The sequence below is a fragment of the Xiphophorus couchianus genome, chromosome 7 (assembly GCF_001444195.1).
Source record: "Xiphophorus couchianus chromosome 7, X_couchianus-1.0, whole genome shotgun sequence".
In the NCBI taxonomy this organism is placed as follows: Eukaryota; Metazoa; Chordata; class Actinopteri; order Cyprinodontiformes; family Poeciliidae; genus Xiphophorus; species Xiphophorus couchianus.
The window spans coordinates 19,298,978-19,320,002 of record NC_040234.1 but is presented as its reverse complement, the minus strand read 5'-3'; the positions used below and the strand labels follow the sequence as shown (position 1 = coordinate 19,320,002).

General features: G+C 38.2%; 1 protein-coding gene across 2 annotated transcripts; it reads right to left on the bottom strand.

Annotated features, from left to right (window-relative positions):
• Positions 1–349: 349 nt before the first annotated feature.
• Positions 350–20,669, bottom strand: LOC114148220 (immunoglobulin superfamily member 10-like). Of its 2 annotated transcripts, none has more exons than XM_028023320.1 (12): positions 20,305–20,669; positions 19,257–19,470; positions 18,128–18,257; positions 16,508–16,749; positions 16,132–16,283; positions 11,911–15,455; positions 9,573–9,714; positions 8,934–9,069; positions 6,591–7,739; positions 6,284–6,491; positions 5,486–5,707; positions 350–5,377 (listed from the first exon to the last, which is right to left on the bottom strand). In XM_028023320.1, exons 2-12 carry the CDS (start codon positions 19,442–19,444, stop codon positions 3,311–3,313), a joined length of 8,181 nt encoding a protein of 2,726 aa, XP_027879121.1. In that variant the 5' UTR covers positions 19,445–19,470; positions 20,305–20,669; the 3' UTR covers positions 350–3,310. The 2 variants fall into 2 exon arrangements, with proteins under 2 accessions (XP_027879121.1, XP_027879120.1); XM_028023319.1 differs by having other exon boundaries at positions 19,257–19,444.
• Between the last annotated feature and the right edge of the window lie 356 nt (positions 20,670–21,025).

Genomic DNA, 21,025 nt, shown 5'->3' with positions numbered 1-21,025 from the left:
GAACCTTAAAGACAGCCTAGATGAGTTAAACCTGTCATTACTGCAAAAAGTAAATGATTGTAATCATTAACAGCTATTTTAGATAGAGATAGTCTTAAATAGAACCTGTTTGATATCTTGAAGTAGGCTAAAGGATCTACAAATTGCAACTCACTGCAGTCTAATATAAAGAAATGCAAGAACAGGTTATTAACAAAGTCACTAATATGACAAAGTATGGAAAGGTCTACAAATCCAGTTTCTGTATATAGCTCCTTTACATAGCATGCACTGTACATATCAGGCATGATTAATTGAAAGTGTTGGTATTTACTGTAATTAGAAGATAAAAACCAGGCGGGAAATCATGCAGTGTGGAAGGGGTGTAGCAAGGGCTGCAGAGTTTTATTACATTTCCTAAAGAGGAGAACATGATGTCATGAACATGTGTCTCATCTACTGTACAGAACCTGTTTCCTGGCCAGACAGCTGAGCCAAGCATCGGGAGTTTATGTTCTCATAATTTCTCCAGAAAAGGTTTGAGTCCTCCCACTTGCCCTCATACAAGGTGTTTTCTTTTCTCACTCAGTCACACAAACACTTCACAATATCTGTGACCAAAACTATAAAACCACAGAGGGTAAACAGTTTGTTTTGTTTTATTTTTTTAATAAAATGAATCCTGTTAAAAACAAAGCAGGAATCCACAGCTGGGTAGTAAGACACCCAACATACATAATTAAACCATTATCTCCATTTAGTACAAAAATATGTTACATAAAGTGAGTCTTTACAAAACAAATAATTTAATGTAATGATGGAAACATTAAAGAAAATAATTGAGAAAAGACCAACTGCTGACTTTGTGCACAAACTTACTGCAAGTTATTAAAATATACACGTAATTAAATATATGTATTTAAATCAAAACAATAGTCCATTAGACAAGCTTTGTACCAAATCCCGTTCCCAACTGACAACATTTTGAAAGTCCTGAAGAGGTTTTTGTAAATTTTAGCTCTTCACACTGAATACTCCACCATCAGATTTGTTCAAGATTGCCATCACAACAGCCCCTGTGTGTTACTTTTTGCTACATCTGCACCATGGCAACAAACCCAGGTAGTTCAACATATCGTCAGCAAATAAAAATTTAATACCAAGCAGCTAAATGTCAAGCTAACCTATCAGATCTATGTTTTGTTTTTATTTTTTGTACTATTCTGTGACATTTGAAATAATAAAATAAAAATTTTTACATAAGATCAAACAGGGTCTTAGAATAACAGATCATTTGGCATTAAACTGCAAACAGAGAGAAGACAAGAAAAAAAAAAAAAGCCTTATAGTTTAGTTTATTCAGTGACTATCATAAAGCTTTAGATAACTAGCTGAGCTTCAGATTAGACAGTTTAGGCCACAGCTATACTTCTGCAGTATTTGATTTCTCTTTTTTTTTTAAAAAGATTGGCATCTGCTTCCCGGAAAGAGTCAGAGCATGGCTACAGAAAGGTAAGGGTCTCTAAGTTAGACACCTGTCAAAGTACTACGTATCTGCCTTACACTTAAATAGAATAAGAAAATGTATTCTTATAAAATAATGCTTCAGCATTTCTTTCCTAGCTGCTTGACACTGTACTGAAAAAATATCATCTCCAGCTAATCCAAACACCCACATAATGTTTGGATACATTGAAAAATCCTTCTGCCTATGCTTAGCAAATTAGAGGTGTCATCCTTAGCACATAAATTCATCAGCGTTATGAAATTTGTCCCAGTGCTATTCAACTGACACAATAGCAATCTAATAAAAATGTACTTAATTTCATGCCGCACTATACAGATGCTTCATCTGTTTTGATAAAAGTTCACTAACGTCAGAATGCTAAATGTCACAGTGAATCCAGTCTAAAATTATTTCTCAATAAATTAAATGATAATTATTTGAACTGAATTAAATAAGGAATTCAACTTTAATCTAAAAATCATTAAGTATGAAAAAAAATTATCAGTGACTTCACAGGTGAAGTAAAGTAAATGTAAAAAGTGCACATACTTTGATTGAAATCCAAGTTAAGGTAATCATTTCAAAACCTCTATCTATTAAAGTGACATGTTTCATATTCAATAAAAAAACAAATACTTTTAGAGGGAAATAATACAAATAAAAAGTTGCAATTACTCAGATTTCTTAAATGTAAACACTCTTAGATGAATCTGTATTTTATCATGTTTTGAAAAGGGCCATGGATAAGAAATGTCTTCATTATTTATGAAATGTCTGAATACAGATTGGAAAAATATTACTTAGCAAATAGCATGGTGACAAACTCCAACAAAATAAGAGTAAATGTTTTTGAATCAAAAGGTGAAACTTAGGATATGGACACTTACAAAACAAAGTGTTTTTTTTATATTTTCTGTCTTGTATTTTTCCCCAAAAGAATATCTGGACATCTCACATTACAGTTGTAAAACATTTTTAAAAAGTGTTTTTTATGCTTTCGTTTTTCACAGAACAAACGAAAGCATAAAACTCACTATTTTAACAAGGGTGTGATCACTTTTAAGGACCGACGTGCCCTATCCTGATGCAGTAGAACACTTTAAATTTTACACCATTCATTCTAACAGACTCACACTTCACAGTTACACATATGTGTTACCTCAGTGAAATACCAGGAGTTGATGTTCTAATTGAAATAATTACTTTTAGAAATGCCGACATACCCCGCAAAAAAAAAAAAAAAAAAGCAAAAAGTCCAATTATTTTTCACAAAACCTGAAGGAAAATATCTCAGTTGATTAAAAGTACATATTTGGATATTTTTTAAATGACTGCCATATTAAACTGAGTTTTAAAAATTACATTGATATTTAATGTTAATTCTTGATGGCAGGTCTTCTGTAAGTTTCTCTGGTTTAACACAAATAAATTGACTGAACTGTTTGGTGCCAGAGCTTTGTAGAACTTGATGATACACTGAAAAGGTGAGTCAGCCTTTAGAGTTACATGTTTTAGAGTAGAGAAACATCAAAAACATGCAGAATGTTTACCTTTAATGACTGGAATTTCACTCTAGCTATTTTTTGCGTGCTATAAATGTGTCAAGTTCCGGTATGAAACATTCCGTGATTTGCAACTCTATGCACCAGAAGTAAATATGATGGATGTTTTCTGTTCTTGAGTTACAGCAGTATGTCAGGAACAGTGCTTTGCAGTTCCTTTGGGCACCAGGGAAATACAAATATTTATTTCATTAAAGGCTGCGTCTCTGTTTCTCTGCATCAAGTTTGAAAGGGTTAGTGTTTATATAGTTGCTTTGTCTTGTTACATAACATGCAGATAGGTTGCCTTGCTGTCCACTCCGATTACATTTTTGGCGATGCATCTGTAAAATCCTGTGTCCCTATGTGTCGGGTTTTGTATCACCAATGAACCCTGAGGACTCAGGTAGAGGTTGCCATAAATACGAGGCTGACCCATTACACTCAGTTGTGTCAGGTCTGGTGTTTCCCAACTAACTGTTGCTCGCGGGGTGGCTATGGCCATGCAGGGCAGCTCCACAGCAACACCGCCTCTAGTGTAGGTGACAGGGGAGGGACCGATTGTGATGCGTGGAGGGTAGGCGATGACAATGACAGGAACTGTGGTGACTGAGACTGAGGAAGAGTCATGACTGGAAAACCTGCAGATGTAGCTGCCTCGATCAAAAACAGAAACCTGTTTGATTATTAGTGTTCCATCTTCTTGCACCACATACCGCCCTAGATCACCACTGTCACCTCTGGATAGTATCTTGCCACTAGGCATTGTCCATGAAACAGAGCCCCTGGTTGTAGAGGCAGGACAATGCAGTCGGAGAGTCTCTCCATTAATGGTGCTCACTAGAGGGGAGGTGCTGGTGCTTACTGTGGGTTTGGAGACTGAGCCAGACGGTGAAGAGTTTATAGAGTGAGACCTGTCTGGCATACCAAGGCCCCTCTGTGAATGCTGCAGAAGCGATACTGTCCTTGTGGGTAATGACTGAGTTGCATCTAAATTTTCCTTCTGCTGTATATTTTCCACTTCTCTGCCTTGTTGGGATTTCACATCCACCACTGGTTCTGACACTTCAAGCTGGACCCGCATTAAAGTGTCACCTCTTTCAGTTTTTGCAACACAAACCAAATTTCCACCGTCACTCACACGTACATCTTGAAACTCCAAAGAGCCGTTCCGATGCACAGTGAGTCGGCTGCCGTAGTAAGGAGCCGGCAGCATGCCATTTCCAGGCAGAAGCCAGACCAAACGAATTGGAGGATAACCTTGGTATGGGCATGGCAAAGTGACAGCCTGGCCTTTAACTGCTTGGTGCTTTGCTATTTTCCCCCCACCCAGATGTGTATCTGAATTACTACTTGAAGAAACACTATTTCTTCTGTTATCATTACCTCCCCCTGCATGACTGTTCCTGTTGAAAACATGTCCTCTTTGAGTGCTTGTACCAGCTCCATTATCTGACAAACTACCACTAATACTTTGGCCATTTGTTGAAATACGAGTTAACCTGCTGTTGTCTCTGCTGGTAATAGCATCATTACTTTTCTTTCCTGCAATGACTTCATTATTATTCATCTCAGGATTTCTTTCAGTACTTTCTCCTCTACCTGTGCTTTGGCTGTGATCTACATTACCACTTCTACTCTTAATGCTAGGTGTGTTTCTATTTAATCCAGTACTGTCTATCTTAATGCCTGTATTCTGTGCCTCATTTGCCCCAGCCATTATCCCAGTATTACCCCGTCGTGTTGAAAATCCTCCAACAGGACTTTTAAACTCATGTTGGCTGTAACTTCTTAGCGTAGGATTCGAGCCACTGAATACGGAGTTGAGATTGGTATTAGGAACTATGTTTACTTTTCTACTATGGTTATCATTATAGCTGTTATTGCTTCTGCTTTTGCTTGCAGTTACAACATTAGATCCAAGATTGATTTTTCTTGCAGTAATGACTCTGTGATTGCCATCAGATTTCTTTACACTCCAACCTTGTCCTTTTTCTACCTGTGCTATAACTCCAGAGCTAGAAGTCTCCACTTCCAAGGTCACCACCATGCTCCTTATCCCAGCTGAGTTGCTTGCTCGACAAGTGTAATTTCCAGAGTCAATCTTTTGGGCGGAACTCACTTCCAGGGTTCCATCGGAAATGGCCACAACTCGCTGAGAAGAGAGGCCTGATCCCAAGTTCTGTGGTATAATAATGAATGATGGAGAAAACCAGGTAACTGTTGGGGCAGGATCTCCTGTGGTCCTGCAGGGAATTGTAGCAGTTTCTCCCTGCTGCACTTTGATGAAATTATGGCCTCTGTCATTAGTGAACTTTGGTGGGGTCGTCTTCATGGCCTTCACTATGACCTGAAAAAATGTATGTCTTACAATCACATTTATATCAACAAAGACAACTTTGTAATAACAATCAGGTGATGTAATCATTTTTTCTGCAGAATAAATAGTGTTACATACCTTCATGGAATCTTGGCCTGCCTGGTTCTCTGCGTAGCAGATATACTCGCCTTCATCTCCTTCACCAACTGCTGGAATCAGTAACGTCCCATTGTCAAAAACAGTATGTTGCCGTCTTTGACCCCTATTGTCCTCTTGAAATAGCTCACTCTTCACAGTGGTTCCATTTGGTAACTTCCAATGCACAGCTGGATGAGGCAATCCAGAGGCCTGGCAGTCTACCTGTATGAAATCCATAAGTATATTTTTCCACATCATTATTGGATGCAATAACACTGTATGTTAAATAACTGGATGTTTTCTGTTTATCTAATCGGTTTTCAACTAAATTGCTCTTAAAGGATCTTTCTAGGAGCTCATAACTACCTCTATTGAAATATAGGGCACCACATTTTCATAATCATATAAAATCTCATTTATTGCGTTAAATATTTAAGGCCTCAGTGAAAAATAATCTCATAAAAGTTTATGTGTGCATTACTGTCCCCTTAAGGCAGCTGTCTGTGATTCACAGAAGCCAGTTATATAACATGTCCAGTTTTCATTTCTTTAAATAAGAAAATCTTTAGTCTTCAGATTCAGCCCTATTTTCACCTCATGATATACAGTTCTCTGTAAGATAATTTTTTAGAACTTTATAAATGATCACCAGTCATATGTAACAATGAAGTAATATGCTGAGACACATTTTTGTTCATTAGTCCAAAAAATACACAGAAGTTCAACTGAAACAAAGAAAAGTATAATACTTATTTTTTTCATTACATAAAAGATAATGATCTATGGCTTTATTTTTACCTTTAGAGGTTTTCCAAATGACACCATCTGATTGATTGAGTGTTTTGGGTCAATCCTGGGAGACTGAGTAACCACAGACACACGCAGAATTCGATAATCATCAGCAACCTTGTTGCGTGCGATACACAGGTAGTCTCCACTGTCCTTCTCCGTTACTGCTCGCACTGACAGCGTGCCATTAGGATGCACCTTGACACGTTGGTCAAAACTTAAAGTCAAACACAAACAAAAGGCCAGAAAGTTATATTATATACAGGCTACATTGAAAGAATTAACAAAGATTTGATCACACACTTAGCAAATGTACCTGTAGTGCATGTCCACAAGCTTTCTGGTGGGGGTTCTCCATAGAATGGTTGGGGGAGGGTTTCCACTTACAGAGCAGTAAAGATTCAAAGTCCCCTCATAGTTAACAATAGTAGCAGAGGGTGATGTAGAGACAATGTGGGCTTTAGTGAAGGGGGAGACAGGCTGAGGCTGCAAAACAGTTGAGATTTTTCCACTAGTATGGAAAGAAGAAGCAACTCTTGTGCTGTTTCCTCTGGGTGATACTTTGGTGTTATTTGTTGGCACCGTAGAAGGTGAGAAAACAGAGAAGGGATTTGCTTTTTTGATGTCAGGAAAGTGTGATGGGTAAGGTTTTACAGTTTTATTGATTTCGAGAGATGAGCTAGAGGAAGAGTTAAAAGGGCTTGAGCTGATCGACAAGTTCTTAGATCTGTCAGAGGGATTTACAGGAGAGAATTTACTTGGACTGAATGCAGTTGAGGTTTGGCTTGGGATTACCGATGTTCTGACTTTGTTGAAAAAAGATGAATTGGATGTTTTTTTGGCTTTTGCTTCCCCATCTATAACCGCTATTGTCACTGTCCTCTTAGTAGTCCCTACAGCATTATTAGCAGTACACTCATAATTCCCTGTATCCTTTGACCCCACATTGCGAATATGGAGTGTCCCATTTGACAGGACAAAGAGATTTCCATTAAGAAACTGAGATGGTCGAACAAGCGTCCCATCTGGAATTTGCCAACGCAGAATTGGTGTTGGGGCCCCTCGGGCAGAGCAGTGAGCATAAACAGGCCAACCTACAGAGAAAAGCAGGTGTTCCTCCCTGGGTTGCTGAATAACCGGGGGGAGCAAGGACACATGGAGACGCACTGAGGCGCTGGCTGCACCAGCTGAGTTGGATGCCACACATCGATAGACTCCTTGGTCAGTGGGTAATGTTACCGAGATGTGAAGGGTCCCATTTGTGTCCATATGGATTCGATTAGAAAAGGTGCCAGAGGAGGTTAAGGTAGAACGATTAGGCAGAACCCAGGACAGCAAAGGGGCTGGAACGCCATCTGCTTGGCACTCCAGGTGAACCTGGCCACCCTGATGAATGGTAACTTCCTTGTAAGGCATCAGCTGCGTATGAGGCGGGCGTGTCCAGATTTCTAGTGTGGTGAGCAACCTGTAAGAAAGAAGAAGAAGAGACACATACACAATAAAGAAATGTTAACATACACATTCTACACTTCTGCACTCTCTAAATGTGCACTGGATTCTGGGAAGTATCTAAAGATATAAATGTTTATTTGACTCAGTGAGGAAAAAAGTAAAAGCTGATTCATGACCTCATGTAGATAGAGTTGTGTTTGCTGGATGAGTATAAATCAGTTTCTCATTATGTTTGCAGTAACAAATAATGAATATAGTTTATTTCCAAAACATCCCATTCCTTTGAATTGTTGTCACCTTGTCACTACAAATTTTGATTTATTGCACTGGGTTTTTGTGCAATAGGCCAATACAAATTAATGTATAATTGTGAAGCAAAGGGAAATGCTGTGTGTTTTCAAAGCCTATTTTTTAAAATGATCTGAAAAGTGTGGCATGCTTTTGTTTTCAGCCCATCTGAGTTAATACTTTGTACAGTGTCCAGTCATTGTAATTACTACTGCAAGTCATCTGGGTTAAATGTGGTTTTGCACATTTAAGAATGTTCCTAATTCTTCTTCACAAAATAGCTCAAGATCAGTCAAACCAGACAATCCATGAAGAGCTATGTTTAAGTTATTCCACAAATTCTCAAACGGAATACGTTTCTGTGGAGCTTTCTACAGGAATACGGTCCAAGTGAATTGGAACAATGAGATATTTTGGATTAATTTTAACAACTATTGTTTTTGTGTGAATTTCTGGTGTGTTCCTCAGTTCTTATGACACTGTTAGTTCATTTATGTAACAAAGTTAAAATATATTTATAATAAGAATAAACAATGCAAAGACTTCTGAAAGTAATTGGTAGCAATAGAGTTTATTTTGTGGTATTTGAGTAAAAGACGTTACACATAAATGTACAAAACAATATGGTTTTTAGATATTATTTTTAATAAATGTTAAAAACTGCAGTTTCCCTCCCACATTAAAATGATTTATTACTTCGTGTTGTTCTATTGTGCAAAATCTCAAGTTGTAACATAACAACATGTAAAAAAGTTTAAGGAGCCTTAACCACTGTTGGAGGGACTGTTGCACTGTTGCTATTTTTTTCTCTTACCATATGCCTCGGTGAATAAAACTGATTATAATGTATGTTGTGTTCTAAATGGCATGCTATCCAGACAAGCTCATCAGTATTCATTTCTAAAATCAGCATTCCCACCTGTCACGGCCCAGCAAGCTGCTTGCACTGCAGATATATGTTCCTCTGTCCTGTACCTGTACAATCTGGATAACAAGGGTGCCATTTGGCAAGACCTCAAAACGCTGAGCCCTGGAGTGGATTGACATCACCGCTCCTGAAAGAAAGGCAAAGGGGTGAGGCAGTAAGGCAGAAAGAGAAAACAGTAATGAGAAGGCAGGGGTGGGAAGAACAGAGACAAATTTGGGAAAAAGTTCCAGAGCGAGAAAGGAGAAATATGGGCACAATGAATGGCACAGCTTGAAGTGAAGTCAGTGATGCAGTGCAGAAAATGTTCCATTACTTGCTTGCAGTGTTTTTCCCACATGGCAAGCCAGAGAAAAGCTTATTATGTGCTTGCTAGTGTATAATGTTTGGTGCTAATGGATTTTTTTTTTTTTTTACATCACAGTAAAATAAGTTCTTATTTGCTCTGCCATACCAAATCTTGTTGCAGGCTTAAGCAATCAGAAAGGTTTCTATCAAAGAGTGAAATTTTAATATTTTATGTTTTTTTCTTTATAACAGAATCAAATAATACGCCTTGTCTCTAGTTTTAAAACTTCTCCAAGGAATGGAGCATATTTATGTCTGAGTACATGTCCTCTGTTTGGTGTATACCTGTAGCAACCTTAGTCCATGTGATTGAAGGTTTTGGCTCTCCCTGAGCTTCACACACCAGGTTTACAGTGCTGCCTGCCGGTACTGACATGGTGCGGATGTGAGGGTCTGCGATCCTTGGCCTAGATCTAACAACTGGAACCTGTGCAGTGGATAATTAAGACAAGTTAATCAAATAAATAAAACTTTCAAGCACCAAAATAACACTGTAACACTGCAAATATAGTATCAGTTCACCAGAATTTTGTGGGTCTTGTATGTCAATAAACAATATACAATTCTGTTACAATGCTACTACACAACTGACAGGTTACAAAGACAAGGATTTGTTATAGACAGACAGGTGACAAAAATAAAAACATCTAATGGAAAAAATCAAAGCCTTGTCGATGTCAGAGATTAAAGGATAAAGTCTGGTTTTACATAATCAAAAAGCTACAGTAGGTAAACTTGGAGGCAAACATTGGCAACTTCCCCAAAATAAAAAGAGCTGTAGCATTTCCTCTCAAGGTGTGTCTTTGTGTCTGCTAAATGTCAGTGTGTGCACAGGTGGTAGAGATGCAGTTCAGCTTTGTAAAGTCCTGTGTTGGTAATTTAGGCCTTTGCTTTTACCTTTGCTTTGAACTTGATTATGGTGGATATTAATTGAAAGCTCAAGCTACAACCTTTAAAGCGATCGAGTTATACAGGGATTTTTTTACTGCCTGATTGTTTTTTGTTGATGTTTATGGGCCAAAGATGGAGCAAAGATGAGGAGAGGAGCTGCAGCTTTGAACTTTTATACAACATACGCATTTAATGAACATAATTGTGTGAGTACTATCAAGTAGATAATAATACCATACATTTTGCAGTACACATTATAAATATATACTCCAAAACCTTCCATTAATACATCACATATAAAATCAATATCTGGGAACAACTAATTGTACAGTCAGTAAATTCATTTCAATTTCTTTGTGGTCTTTGAAAGATTTAGTTTTAGTTTGATAGACAGCAGACGTCTGGCTATTAATTAAGGATTAAGTATCTAAATTCCATAAGACTGAGCTTTAAAACACATTATGTTTGTTGACTGTAGATTTTTTTGCCATGTGTTTTTTGTCTCTTCAGATCAGTATGAGGTTTAAAAATCGGTCAAATAAGGGGGTAGTGATGAACCTCATTTGGATTTTATCAGACGGTCATGTGGGGACAAATTAGATTGTTTTTTGATTTGTTGTGCATTCCAGCGAAGTTTTTGCCCTCAAGGGTTTTCACAGTTGGATATTTTGTGTGTGAGCGTATGTGGAGGGGCGGGGGGGGGGGGGGGGGGGGTGCGTGTGTGTGTGTACTTCTTTTTTCTGGGTCAACACTCTTAAATAACTGACTTTTAGTTTGTGTTTTACATTTAAGAAGTACATAGTTTATTACAATATGCATTGAAAGAATTACTAATCAAATGAAAAACTCAATAATGCAGCAATAAGAAATGTATAAAAATTTGGAATAATTTAACAAATGAACAAAAAATAGAGGTTAGGATATTTGATGCTATTCTTCTCCTGTTATGTAATTTGTGTTTATCCTCCATGACCATACCTGATACAACCATAAAACAAAAGGAGAAAGCAGATATTACACTATTTTGAAAAAGCACCCATGAACTTGCCCCAAAAGTAGTTAACATTTTGTCTTTTAACACAAAATACATTTAGGTGTATTTTGTTAAAATTTCTGAAACAGATCAAGATAAAATAATGTGGAAAAAAATAATAAATGTATTTCAAAATGTTTATATAAATAAAATGACATAAATTGTATTTCCTGCCCCTCTGGGACTATGCTGGGACTACTTTTAAGCGCAATTACAGTGGCAAGTCTCGGTTAATATCTTCAACTGGTTTGCACATCTAAAGTCATAAACTCTTGCCCATTCTTGCAGAATGATGCAGAGCTCTGCAGTTCCAATCGGGGTAACAAAGACCCTGGGGCTGTTTCTTTGAAAACCTTTCACTGTTTGGCTTGTGTGAATAGGTGAATAGCCATGGCTAAATAACTTTGCAGATCTGTCACACACTTACCATTTTTGGATAATGGAAAGTGTGTGACACTTTCCACATGTCACAGTGTGACTGTGATATGTTTGTAATATAACCCTGCTTTAAATGTTTCCACATTATCCCTGAGCTGCCTGGTTAGTTTTTCTACTTCATAGTGCCATATGTTCACCAGTATTCTCAATGTATAATTTACTTCCAATTCATATTTTTTAATCCATAAAATAAAATCCTGATCAAGTACATAATAGTTTATAATTGCAATATGACAATTCAAGTGAAGCAAGAAAACTTACCGTTGGAGAAGCAGGAAGTGATGGGGAAGGCTGATGAAAACTGCTTCTGTGTGAATCTGGAATAGTGTTAACTCCATGGTTCTTCCAGTCAGTAGGTGATTGACTCCTGTTTTGACCATTCGCAGGGTGGTCAACCTGGCCAGTTGCTTTAGTGTTTCTTGTTATTGCTTTGGTACTTGTCAATTCCATTGTGGTGGTAGTGGAAAAAAAAGTTTTAACTGTAGATTGTTTTGTGGTAGATGGAGGTGTTGTGGTCAGAATACTTTCTGTTGTGGCTGGAAGAGTGGTTTTAGAATCAGTGGATGTAGTAGAAAAAGAGGAAATGGACACTTTAGGGATGGCATTTATTGAAACTGGAGAACTACTTTTGCTGGTAGAAGGATTAGAAGTGGTGCTTAGCCTTGTAATTATTGGCCTGAACGTAGTGTCGGAGGTCAAAGTTGAAGAGATAGTAGAGGAAGTAGTTGGCAAAGTGATTGTAGAAGTCATTGAGGTGGACAGAGCTGAAGTCTGACTGGGAGTGCTGGATATTGGAATGATAATGGGGGTTGAAATAGACATGGTGGGACTTATTATAGCAGCCGTGGTTGTTGTGGGGAGTGTGTCCTCATTAGTTGTAGAGGCTGGTGTACTTTTAGTGCTGCTAAAATAACTAGTTCTCTTGGGAGCAGCCAAAGAAGTAGTTATGATTTGTGCTGCACTGGTGGTGGTTAAAGATGCACTGGGGACTGAGGAAGCAGTGAGAGAATGAGTGATTGAAAAGTGGGACTCACCCAAAACATTCATCTCTAACTCCTTGCTGTGTTTGCTCGGGGGTCTCTCAGCATGTTTGCCTAAGGTTGTTTGTGTTGCTGTATGAGCCCATGCAGCATGTGTAAATGTTCTGTTATCGGGTTCTGGCACATGTGGCTCTGAAATGATAATGGTAGCATGAGTGGGGGCTGGTGTGCTGTTAAAAGTAGACTCCTCAGTTATTTGTTTCTTGCCTGAATTAATCATCATGTCTGTGTATGTGTGTGGGGTTGTAGAGGAGGGACTGAGTGGAGGTGATTCAAATTTTGAAATAGTAATAAAATGAGGGTCGGAAACAGTTGGGGACACAGGAGTCACAGTCACACCATTTATAATAGTTCTAACATTGTTTCCCAGTGTCAGCATAATAGGTGGAAATGTGGTAGTTGATAAGGGCAACAACTTTGTGATTTTATCTGGACTTGAGTTAAGTGTCTCTGCTTGGTTTACTGAGTTTATCGGGTCGGAGTGAGGATGCGGTGAGGGTACAGGCTGAATCTTTGGCCTGTTAATTCGCCTACGTTGTCCAATCTTCCTGCGGGTGTCCCAGGGTCTTCGAGGTTGGGAGTTTGGAATCGCATTTGGGAAAAGTCCCTGTAAAGGATTCTGTGGCCTGGTCCTATTAGAGCTTAGATTTGGTACTTTCTCATCCAACACAATTGATTGCAGAGCTATTACATTTGCCCCTGATAATGAAGTAAGTGTGACACGCTCTGTTTCTGTCACTGGGTTTATTGTTGTTACAGTTTGTTTGTTTTCTTTATCTGTCTGTGTTTTTATGTCAATTTCTAGATTCACATGTGGCTGCTCAGTCACATTATATATCTCTGCAATGGTTTGTGTTGCTTGTATTATCTGTACATCCTTATCAGGAGGTTGAATGGGTTGTGGTTGTTCTTCTTTTACAATAGCATCATCAACTGAAGAACCTTCAGATTCTGTTTTCTCCTGTAAGTCATGAGATATACTTCTGTCTTTATTGTCACCCTTTTCTCCTTGTCTAATTTCTTCATCTTTTTCTTCAAATATAGGTTCAGTTGTTGTTTTTTCTTCTGCATTTGCTTGACTATGACTTGACTTGGTGCTGTTGGTGGTCTTTTGACGAATCTTTGCCAAGAGATCAGCCCATTTCTGAGGGTCTATCCTGTGTTTCTTTGTGGTTATTCTGGGTCTGTTCTGAAAGCGGTGTTTCTTCTGCTTAATTGGTAAAATAGGTCCTCCAATCCCTTTAAGATGTCCCTCTCTAACACGACCATATCTTTGTGACTTATTAATTAGATATTGTCTGTTTGGACGCTGTTGGAGAGATGTTGGATATCTCCTTTTACCAGTGGAGGTTTTCTCATCCTCTTCATTTTCTTCATCTCCTGATCCTTCATCAATCTGCCTAAAAATGGTGACTGGTATCTTTGTTGACCTGCCAGCAGCTGATTGAGGTCCTCTAGGTAATGAAGTCTCAAGGGCAGAAATATGCTGTGCTTTCAATATCAGCTGCATTGACATGGTGTCACTGCCATACTGGTTGACAGCAATGCAGCGGTAATATCCTGTATCCTTCAGAGTTGATGTAAGTAAAGACAAACTTCCATTTGAATATACTTTCAATCCACCTGATACAGCTAATCCTTGCCACACAACATTTCCATCTGGCAAAATCCAACTTGCCAAAGGTTCTGGTGAACCAGATATCCTGCAGGGCAGAGTGACAACATCTTTAATGGTTCCAGTGACCGGGGGTCCACTTAGCTCACCTGTATATGGAAAGGCAGACTCTTGTACTGCCAGACGTAATTGAAGGACATCGAAATCTCTTCCAGCTCTGGCAACACAATGGTAAAGCCCTCCATCAGAGAGCTGTACTCTTTGTACTAGTAGGCCTGAGGCTGATAGCTGGAACCTTCCATCTAAACTGCTGGAAGGATTATTGAGTTTAGATCCATCTGGAAGAATCCATTGCACACTGGGATTACTAGAACTAAGAACAGGACAAGATAGCTGTATGTTCCTGCCTGCTATTCCTACTGCTGTAACTGCTGTGTTAGTGTGATTAGTTAAAATCATTACCCATGGGTGAGAAGTAGGGGAAGACAGTGAGGGATTAAAAGTTGGATCAGGATGAGCAGAAACTCTTGTTGAGTAGATAAGTTGGACTTTATGACTGTTAGACTGTGCTCTGTCAAGCTGAATACTAATTGCTGATTGTAGTAACCATTCTGGTCTGGCTTTGACAGAGGCTTTGATCCCAGTGTGATAATATCCATATGTTTCTGGTGCCTGTCTGTAGCGGTAGGCCAATGCCGGAGCTTTACTTAACATGATCTCCCTCTCAAGGCGAGCTGCAGTTTCACTGTAGTAAGCCAAAATCCTCCAAAGTTTCTCATAGCTTTGTCCCAGAATAGGGCAGTCAAGGGAGAGAGACAAAGCGAGCGGGAGAGGAGAAGAAGAACTCCAGGAGAGATCTGGAGGAGGAGCAATGTCTGGGGAATTGGTAGAGTGAGTAATTTTACAACTTAGATCAATGTTGTATCCTTGTTGGTCAGAAAGACCCAGAGTGACATTGCCTAAAGGCTCTCTGAACTTCTCACTTGGTTGGATTTTGCTATGGTCTGATTCTAAAGGTGTTTCTTTTCCAGGAAAGCTGATGATCGGTGACATGCAATGTAGAGTTGTCTGATCAAGCAAATTCTGGCCCTGGAGAGACAGGGGTGAGGCACAAACTGGACACTGAGGACCACCAGGACATTTCAATAAGCCTAATGACAGAGAGTGAAAGAGAGCAAGAGAAAGAGAGAGAGAGAATGTTGTCAAAGCAAATCTCTCATATTAATAGATATATTCTTTTGTTGTCATTGTATTTAAATATAATGAAATGTGATGCTTTAGTAATTTGCACATATTTTTTTGAAAATTAAGTCATTGATTAGTCACACCAGTTTATTTCAAGCATTCATTACCCCTTTTTGTTTCTTGCTAATTTACTGTGGTTGTTTCATCTCGCGAATCACAATGCATCACTTTTTAATCACAGCACAATCATTACCCTATATATCAGCTGCCACACATCAGCACTGTCTTCATGTATTAGTCATGGCAGGTTAAGCCTGGCATATCAATGGCACACATTTCATGGTTCAGCTTTCTTTCACATTTTAATAAAGCCAACAAGACAGACTGCAAAAATAAGGGAGTGCCAAACAAGGACGTATGTGTGACAAAACAATGGTCAAGGGCATCTGTGTAAATTAGATCTGTCAAAAAGTAGGTTTACCCACATCTAATGGATTGGTCACAATTTTTTAGCCAGTTAAAAAAGCCTTTTCTATTCTACAGTTTGTCTATTCAAAGATACAGCAATAAATAGCATACAATAAAGGATGATAAGAAGAAGTATAGAGAAAGAAAATATTTTTTTCTAGACTTAGCAGTCACCTGGGTGAGCAAGACTCCATGAGAGAAACCAATTCATTCTACAGTCACAGCTCCAAGGATTAGCCTGCAGGACCAGAGTCTCCAGCAGAGGTGCCGTTGTCACACACTTTTCAGGCAGGATAGTTAGACTATTGTTGGAAAGGTCTAGATGTCTGAAAAAAAAGACACTGGCTCAAACATTGTGAAAGAACAAATTAGTTAAGTCTCCATAATCATTCGCTTTCTGTGCATATATGATTCTGTTCCTTCTTTTATTTGATTGTGCAAATAAAATCCAACATGCAAATGTTCACATTTTTTCATGTAATTGATGAGGAATTGTCTCAAGCACCACCAGGGCTGTGAACTGTTACACATTTTTGTTGTCAAATCTCACCTCAAAGTAGAAAAATAATATGTATTCAGGATGGACAGCGTGCACAGAGCGTGAGGGTGCAGCTGATGCAGCCTGTTGCCTTGTAGACGAAGCAGCCTGAGGCTAGGCAGCTGGAGCAGAGCCCGGGGGTGGATGTGTTGGAGCAGGTTGTGATCCAAGTAAAGCCGCAGCAGTGATGTCAGGCCAGAGAAGGTCAAAGATGAAGAGATCTCTCTCAGCTTGTTATAGCTCAACTTGAGTATCTGCAATGGGGGGAAGAAAAAAGGGGTGAAGTGAGGAGTACAAATTAGAAAAACAGACATCAAGGCTGATTGAAAAAGCAAGTCTTATGCAAGGGATCTAAGTGTTTCAGTGGCAGCCACTTGCTTGGAAATTGAATTTAGAACAATTATGAAACAGCATAAGGATTTGAATAATAACTCTTCTTGGAATTTATGAAGATTTTAGAACATAAGGTATTTCTTACAGCTCTCCATTTCCCAGTTTATATCTAAAAAACAGTCCACAGCACACAATATGCTATGAACATAGGACAGAAGCAGGGAGAACTAAAAGGATTATTTTTGCTCTGGTGGTAACTCCAATGCAGTTAAGCTTTTGATCCAGAATATCACACTGTAGGAAATCTATTAAAATTTAATGCACATATGAAGAATTTACCCCACTTTTATGCATACAAAATTATTATTATTATTATTATTATTATTATTAATTATTGTTGTTGTTGTTGTTCCTCTGCCCTCCAGGGAAGCTACTTAGCTGGAACACTTCCAGCTGCTGACAGATTTAGCACGTGACAATGTCAGCACATGGAAATATGGGTCCTATTATCCCAGTAAGGAAAATATATCAGCATCTGTCTCGAAGATGAAGGGTACAATTGCCTGTGTAATATCAGTTCCCCCAAGGACTCCAAACGCTGCCCTAGGGTTGCTGCTAAAGTGTCCAGCATGTTTCTTGTCACTGAAAGGGCAAGGAATCATGATACATAAATTATGCATTAGTTTGAAAGAAATTGGAAATAAATGGAGATAGGAAAATGGAATCTTGTGGACTGTTGCAGCCTTTTGACAAACATCTCAAATATTGTTAATTCCTTCCTAACTCAAGTTATCAAAAATGATAAGATCCTTTCTGACAAGGAGTTTGTGTTCATCTGCCATAGTCAGAGATCAATGAAGACTTTATCCTGCAAGTAGAGTGCAAATACAGTTTTGAGAGCTTAACTTCCAGCAAATAAAAAAGAAATTGAAACAGACTTCTTTCATGAATGATTGAGCTCCTCCTTCTCTTTCTCCTAAGTTAAGTGTCATTATCCAGCCAGTGTTTAGCCAAATTGCACTTACACAGTACACAGCACAGAAGGGTAGCCAATCCCCACTGCCCAGACATAAGAAATTTCTTTCAGTAGCCACCTTAACACGTTTCCTATTGCTTATTTTTAAGTGCTAGCTGCTGAGATGTTAATTCTGTCAGTTATTTTGTAGACATCGGTTACAATGCTACCAATTGTCTGCACATTTTACTGAAAAGTTGTTTTTAAAAAAAACTATTAACAAAAAGGACTTTATATTGGCTGCTTCTTTGGGTACCATTTGGTACTGTATCTTGTTGCATTACCTGAAGCGATTTCATCTCTTTAAACACTCCATCTGGAAGATGTTGGAGGTTATTGCTGTGGAGCATCAGAAGCTCTACTCTCCTTAACCCAACCAGAGATTTGTCATGAAGTCTGCTGATACTATTAAACCTGCAAAAGCAAAAAGGCATCATTGATATTCTGAGGCATATGTATTTCTATATATATATATATATATATATATATATATATATATATATATATATATATAGTTTTTAGTATTTAGTCAGCTTCTGTACCCTTGTTTCATTGAAAGTCTTGAATCACTCTTATCCTCACATCTCCCCTGAAGTCAGTTTACCAAGGGAAATGCAACAAGCAACTAAATCACTGAACAACATAGCCTGCAGGCTTGTGGAGTTATTCAAACCTCTAACAATGAAATTATTTGGAGGGTTTGGAAGGCATTTTAAAAGGAGTCAGTATTCCTTAGGGCAGATCCAGAGTACACTGAAGGTACGCTGAAGTGAAAATATCTTCCTGTAATTATACTATTTCTTGTGTCCGGCACATAGAGTCTCCTTGCCAACAATATGTTGCTGCTATTCAGTCTAAAAAAACCCTTTGAGATACCTTTTAAAATATTTGAAAATTTTAGCTCAAGAATTCCTTTGTCCAGGAAAGTCTCATTGCAAGCAAAAAGTGAAGAAATCCCTCAAGAGTTACCTCTGGTTATGAGACCTTTTTCTAATTCTATTGCAGTACAAACTAAATTCAGTTCAGTTTATGTATATTGCGCCAATTCGTAACAAATGTCGCCTCAAGGAACATTTGTTTACAAAAAAGTAAGTTCCATCACACATACATGCCACTTTATCCTAGATATCAAATGGTACACTGAACTCAATTAATTATCCAAATTGGTTGAAACAATTCTTTATCTAAGGAAACCCAGCAGATTGAGTCACTAACTAGCAGCATTCACTGCTATTCACTCCTAAATAGGAACCACTTATCTTGGCATGTGTTATGCATATCTTACAACTACTAAAAGATTTTATATTGCATTATAGTTTGGAAAAATCGACACTGTATTCTACTGCATCAGAATATGACCATTGTGTTGGAGAGAATTCTAATAATTAAAAACTAAACTGTGCGTTCACATACCCTAAATTAATCCGTCTTGTATGCTCAGGCAGGCCAGGTGGGATGATGAGTAGTGATCGGAAGGTGCAGTGAACTTCATTGGCCTGGTAGCAGTTACAGCTCCTGGGGCAGGACTGGCCGCTGGACATCTCAAGTGTGAGCACCAGAAGTGCCAGCAATGCCAATAGTGCAGACCCAGTCTGATGCATCTTCACCCACAGGGAGAGAAGCTAAACTGAGATTATCACCGCCAACATGAAATAGGATGTCAAGTTTAATGTAGACAGACAAGTGCACCACAAACTGCAGTTCAGATGGGAATCATTGTGTACTAGTCACACTCACATTTAAAAATTTACAACAACAAAAAATCAAAAAGTGATTTATTGCTGTGCATCACACAATATATATATATATATATATATATATATATATATATATATATATATATTTTTTATTATTATTATTATTATTATTTATTTATTTATTTTTAAGCTAAACATGGTAGTTGTTATATTAAAATTAAAATATGATAACTGGAAAAATATTTGCAGATGTACAACACAATAAATTCCATGAGTAAAAATGTTAACGTTTAAGTACTATGAAACCCTTAATCTTTCATCTTCCCCTATTACACCGTACCCCTTTAACATTTGGAGTCTGGGCAAGATTTACATAGGAAGTTACCAGGAAAGTTAACTTGTAATAATGAAATTTATTTTTAAAAATGAAATGTCATTTGAAGGAGAAGCTTTCAATTTACCCGTCAATATGCATTTAAACCCTAAATGCTGGTCATGAGCTTTGGATGGTGACCAAAATGATGATGATGATGGTGCTAGATAGAGTTCATTTTAATGTCAGTCACTTACAGAAGGAGAATGAGACACAATAAGTCACAGAAACTTCGCTGCGCTTTCTTATCTAATCACACACAAGCGCTGAAATTTACACCACTTCAACGTAAACTGAACACATAACTGAGACTTTTCGTCTTGTTCAAATCTTACAGAGACATGTTTTTAGAATATGTTATGAATCCAAAGTGATAAAAAAAAAAACATACCTTAAACTTTTCTGGTCCGGAGGCATAAATTATTGTAAGGAATTATTCATTTTCTACATCAAATGATGATTTCAATCCATCCGTGTACTTCGGCGAAGTAATCCTCACTTTTCCACCTTCATTCATCCATTTATCACCACAGTGTTCGCAAAGAATGCAGGGGGAAATCCTTCAAGTAAGCACTTTTTAAAACTTAAAAATTCCCATAAAACCACTCCTACCTAAATCAAGCAGGTCTTCTTGTATGTCACGGAAGGAAAAAAAGAGCGCTGCACACGCGGCAGGCGGACAGCAATCGCGTCTGGTCCCTGCGTGCACGCGTTTGTGTGGGGAACAATGAGTGTGTATTTGATCTTGGAAAGTGGGACAGGACAGCAAGTGAAGAGAAAGACGCTCAGGCAGAGGGGTCTATCCGAAGAGGGGCGGAAACTATGAAGTAATAAGTCACTGTGCTCCAAGCTGCTTCTTCTGCTGTACAGAAATTACATTTTTTTAAATGAACTTTTTAAAAAATTATAATCAATACAAATATTATATCTTATTATTCTGAGTAAAAATGGGATATAATTTCTTATTTTGGTGAAAGTTTTAGCTCCCATTTGCCTCTCTGTTGCACCAGGGTTCACCAGGGTGTTCCTCTAGAGGTGACAAGTTGCCAGCCTTTCATGGGGAAACACAGAAACACACAATTTTCTCCTAGCCTTAAGAGAGAAATAGAGAA